This window comes from Frankliniella occidentalis, unplaced genomic scaffold (assembly GCF_000697945.3).
Source record: "Frankliniella occidentalis isolate FOCC.00 unplaced genomic scaffold, Focc_3.1 Scaffold121, whole genome shotgun sequence".
Taxonomy (NCBI): Eukaryota; Metazoa; Arthropoda; class Insecta; order Thysanoptera; family Thripidae; genus Frankliniella; species Frankliniella occidentalis.
This window is the reverse complement of record NW_026267249.1, coordinates 164,671-170,171: the sequence shown is the minus strand read 5'-3', so window position 1 is coordinate 170,171 and position 5,501 is coordinate 164,671. Positions and strand designations below refer to the sequence as shown.

At 44.1% G+C, this 5,501-nt stretch overlaps 1 protein-coding gene across 3 annotated transcripts in view; it reads right to left on the bottom strand.

Moving 5' to 3' along the window:
- Positions 1–5,501, bottom strand: part of LOC127750011 (uncharacterized) — a 201,021-nt gene that overhangs the window by 180,613 nt on the left and 14,907 nt on the right. For 2 of the 3 annotated variants that reach the window (XM_052270391.1, XM_052270392.1), the window contains exon 2: positions 2,585–2,700. The exons of the other annotated variant lie outside the window; for it this stretch is intronic. In XM_052270391.1, the coding sequence (XP_052126351.1) occupies positions 2,585–2,700 (116 nt within the window). The remainder of the gene's footprint in view (positions 1–2,584; positions 2,701–5,501) is intronic. 3 annotated transcript variants of the gene reach the window in all.

The window sequence follows — 5,501 nt, the reverse complement described above, 5'->3', positions numbered from 1 at the left end:
TGCTGTTTACTGGCGTATAAAAAATAAGTAAGAGTAATAGATTTACAGAAATGTATAATCTGTAAACATAAAAGGCTACTTGATATATCAGAGGTTTAATATAATGTTAAAATATTGAAGACTGTAAGGATAGAACAGTCCGAAAACTGACCGTGAACGTTACAAGCACAATCCTCGGACTGTCACCGGACTGTCCAGTGACGCCGGGCTTATTTCGGACTGTCCTGGTTCTTCGGTCTTATTTCGGACATGTCTGGTTCGGACTCGGATCACAGACGGACTGTCCTGGACCACATTCGGTACTGTCCGAGGCATTCGGACTGATATTGGAACCGTCCAGGGCGAGTTTCGGAATGATTTCTTTCTATAAGAGAAATGTTCGGAAAGAGTAAAATGCGCCTATTCGAGGGGTCCGCAACTAGGTTCGAGCGCGTACACTGGCCGCCCGGAAAACTGGGAAGACCGGGAAGACCACTAGGAAGACTAAAGAAAGCCGAAGAAGACCAATAAAGTCGTAGGCCACAAATGTGACGGAAAATCGCAAAATATAAGGGAAGACAGGAAAAACTTTAGGAAAGACCTAGAAATTGCAAGGAAGGCCAGAAAATGTAAGGAAAGACCGATGAAAAATCGAGAAAACCGCACAAAACTGGAGGAAGCCTTTAGAAAATATCAGAAAACCACTAAAAAGTTGGGGAGACCGGGAAAACCTGAGGAAAACCTAGGAAAACTAGGAAGCCTACCACATGTGTACACCGGCAGACCGTACTTGCGGACCTCTCGCGCCTATTACATTAGCTACCAGAACGAAGCCTCGCTCACGGTGGACATTGTCTGTCGGCCCTTATTGGATAAAAGGAATTTGAAATTCGGAGCCGTTCGTCCCTAAAACTTTCGTTAATAAGATCTGAACTTTAAATAACAGCGCTGTGTTTGCAGTAAGCTAAAATACATTTCAAGTAAAAGCGACAGGAAGTCTTGGTTTATGGTAATAGGACAGTGCCGTAACTAACTGGGGACTCACTGAGCCTTTTGCTAAGCTAGTATATTTCAAAACGCGTTTGGATATTGTAGTCCGTGCCACGTTTAGTGAATAGGAGAAGAACCGGCACTCATAGCTATCAAAAGGCATTTTCTAATAGGAAAATACACGAAATGACATCCTCTGCTGGGAATCCCCCTGTTGTGCCATGGACTGGAAAACGAAAACGCCTAAAAGGCTGTGCCATATGGAAATCAAGTATTGCACGTTAGCTCGTAAAGTATTAAGCACTCCAGAGCACAAGATTACACTATGAACACTCTATTTCTGCGATAAATATGTTTTAACAGTGCGCCTCGGACGGCAGAGCACCCAATTATAAGAATGCCGAGATGTATCAGGCCAGAATCCAACCAGTTCAAACCACGCGTCGGGCTGTCCTGTCGGGCTTCACTCGGACAAATCCGACGCATCGGGCGGGCGGGAATCGGAAAATCCGACGATAGGTCTCGGGCGCCAGTCGAACTGTCCGAGTCTGTCGGGTGAAACTGGAACAGCCTGGCTCGGGCTTCAAGCCCGACTTCGTCGGACTATAGATCTTTTCTGGAGCAGGGCCTGGAAACGCAATGGTCGAGTCCCGGCCCAGGCGCTATACCGCAACGGGGGAAGCTTATGTGAAAAAAGTATGCATCTACGGTGGAAAAAAAAGGGGAGATTCGGAAAGCTAATTAAATTTGACATGTAGTAGGCTATATGCTCAGCCCGAAAGTAATGTTTGTCGTGGTGAAATACACGAACGAAGTTCCGTCTGCTAGAGTGAGGTTATGTAAGGTCGAAAACCATGTTTTTAAACAAATTTTCTCTGCGCACTCGTGACAGTTATCATGTATTACAACAGGCCTATATACTATAACTACACGACAAATCTCATCAACTTACCGAATCTCTTCTTAATTTTTACCGAAGATGTATACTTTTTCACATAAGCTTCCCCCAAAACACGCTGTTTTCGCTGGTATCGCGCCTCGGCCGGGACTCGACCATTGCCTTTCCAGGCCCTTTCTGGAGCAAGTCGGACAGCGATCAGTAAAAGATCATTATGCGACCAAGTTAACTAAGATGTGCAAGGCAGCTGAAATCCTAAGTACCAATCCGTTTTAAATTCCATAGTGTTCGTTACAAAAGTGTCATTGTCTTATAGTTTCACACACATTTGTGGCAATATGTGCTTCCTAGGCACGTATGGGAATTGCCCTTTACACTTGTGGCAAATTGCCTATTCGCTTCGAATTCTTTCCACACAATCTCCGCGTATGGGAAAACTCCTATATCCTTTGTAGGAATTTTCACGTCCCATACGACGTATAGTACATTTCCTATACGTGCGAATGGTAAACTTTCAAACATTTTTTACAGTGACTGATTGCGAGGTCTCAGACTTGTTGCGATATGAACCCGGAAACATTTTCCTTTGAGTTCGTTTTCACGGGGGGGGGGGGAGCAAGGAGCCTTGACCCCTTACCCTTTCTCAAAATCCACCCGTCAGAGGCTCTGTATACGAGAGTAACATTTTACAGGGACAACTCTGGAGTGAACAATTACCTTGTTTCCTCGTGCCACATAAAGCAAAAAAGGAAGTAGTCCATCACGGCGATTCCCCTCTACACTTCTGTATATCCATCGTAAGGTATCTGAGAATAAACGTGGCTGTCCGTTCCCTGAAAAACATGACCAACCACAGTTGTATTCGGTTCGTGGTCAGTGCACAATAATGGATGACTAGGCAGAATGGCGTCATGTAGCGCGTCTCAGAGCCTGGGGAGAGGGTAGTGTGCATTGAAGAGCGCGAATACGCAGGCGGTGGCAGCATCTGGCAGGCGCGGCAAAACGTGTTCACGGATAAAAAATATTAAGTTGGGACAGCGAACAATTTAGTTGATTTCCGGACAACTGAATTATTTCCGTTGTGACAACGAACAGAGAAAAATACCTTTCTACTAGTATAACTGATTAACTAGTTTCCATGACGAAAAGTTTTTGATGCCTGCACAAATGCGCCTTATGTCCACTTCACTAATCATCTGTATGTACATAGGTTCCACAGTTTCGTACAGATAGCAAATACCACGGCAGGGACGGAATGGTAATGAAATTATATTATCACCTTATTTGGCTCCTGCTATGTGCCTTCATTAACTTTCGTCACCGTGTATAAGTAGAGCAGAAAAGATTTCATCCTATCCCATCATAGGGTTGTTCGCAATATGTTCATAACGTGGCATTTGTGGCAACTTTTATCTAAGAAATTAAAATACTGGCACCCTAATATAATTTCTTGCGAAAGAGTGTCCACATTTCTCCAGAAAAGCCAAAATATTGTGGGGAACGCTGTTTGGCTGGGCTGGGATAGAACCTTTTCTACCTTTTCTAATCTTTCGAGACACGGTGTCGAAAGTTGATCAAGGCCCACAGCTTTGGAACAGGAGCCAAAAAGGCGATAGTATAATTGGCTGTATAATTAGCGAAACCCATTACTCCACTGACCGGATAAGTTTCATTCTGTTTTTCTGTTTGTCTGTCTGTCCGCACGATAACTCGAGAAAGAATTGAGAGAGCGATCTGGAAATTTCAGAGTCGTTCTGTATCATAAAAGGACAGATTGAGTTCGAAGATGAGCATTCTAGCTCAAAAATTGACTTTTAACAATATCAAAAACCACAGGTTGAAAAATATTTTGTGCTTTCAAATATATTTTTATGGGCTCCTAAGAGGTAACTCGTGAAATTAGAACCCACCTGCCGAAAATTTCGTCCGTTTTGCTCTATCTTGTACCGTTTCGGCGCTATGGGGCCTTTCTTGGCGAAAACAACGCGAAAAGACAAAATGGTCTATTAAAACGTAAAAAAGGCTTCCTGTCACTGAATAAAGCATTCCGGTAAATCTAAAATGCAGAAGAATGGGAGGAAGAAGAAAACGGAGATCACTATGCTTTTACATGGGACTTCCGTTTTCTTGTTCCCGGCATTCTTCTGCATTTCGACTTTACCGGAAAGGTCTATTGTAAAGGGAGTAATACTTAAACCACACATTACGGGTCGAACCACACCCTCTTTTGGGCGTAAGGGTCCCTAGATTATCTAGTATCTCTAAAACGTTGATTTTTATATAACAACCTGTCAAAATTCGAACTTTTGATGAGAACCGTTACCGAACAGCAGAAGTTTCCTGTCCATAATTTTAGAGTAATAAGCCCCCGACAAATATTTCGAGAATGTCAAATTTTGGGCCCGGAAGGCCCTGTTCCCCTACACCCTCTCCTTACCTCGTGTCGGGTGTCAGCGCCGCAGGCCTAGCTATAACTGCGCCAGGCGCGTCGCAGCGTAACAGTGTTTCGTAAGATGTCGCGAAGCCTGTTACGCGAGACGTGGTCTGGCGTACATATAGCTAGTTTAATTACAGTTTGCATCCCTGTACTGTGGTGTTTCGAAGAGAGAATCAGAGAATCTTCATTAGTTTCTGATCAGATGATAACGGAATTTATAAGTTTGGAGTATCTTCACTTCGCTCCGCAGGCGACCGAAGTCTTAGAAATCGGATCTCCTCGTCGATTTTCGTGGCCGATCGATGTCCCCTCGAGTGGATCCACTTACCGGAAATTTTTATTAGGGGCTCGTTCACCAGCTGACTACACCCCACCCTTCTGTCCCGAGTTCGCAAGACAACGCTTAGGATTCGCGACACTTGAATTACCAAACGCCCCTGGGCGCCACGCAATTTCAAGCAAACTAAGCAGGACCGCACCGCCCTTCCGCCAAACGGAGCGTTAGGGGGAAGAACTGTAAAATGTAGGGGGTTGCAAGAATCGTCACAACATAAAAACTGCACACTATTATTCAAATACTGTGACGTCACATTCTATAAAATGTGAATTGTCTCACATTATTTAGAATATTATGTCACATTCGTTTTCACGTGATATAGGTAGGTACGCCTCTTATGCACTGAGCTCTTGAGGACAGAGCGGTGCAAAAGGTATGTCACGTTCTAAAGAATGTGACATGATATTCTAAATAACGTGACACAATTCACATTATATAGAATGTGACGTCACAGTATCTGAATAACAGTGCACGCCGCATCGATTTAGGATTAAGAGCGTGGATGGGGGCTAAGTTTGCCGTTGGCGCCAGTACGCACGCAGTGTCTAGGAGCATGCCGATCTTCGCCTTCAATTGGAACGATGCAGTCCCTCTCGGTGTGCACGATTGTGCTGCAACACATGGGTCTGCCCGGGTGGAAGGATCTGTACTTCTAACTGTAATGGCGCACTGTACACGGATCACATTCACAAATGCATTTAAAGTGTGTACAAAATCAGGTCAAATTGTGTTAGGACTACATATGTTAACGTTTATTAAAATATTGTCAGAATGTATAAAATGTACAGCTGTAGCCTGTAGTTTGTTGTATATTGTCATGTTGGCGTTGGCACCACTGCCTGTCAGAAGTTATAAAGTGT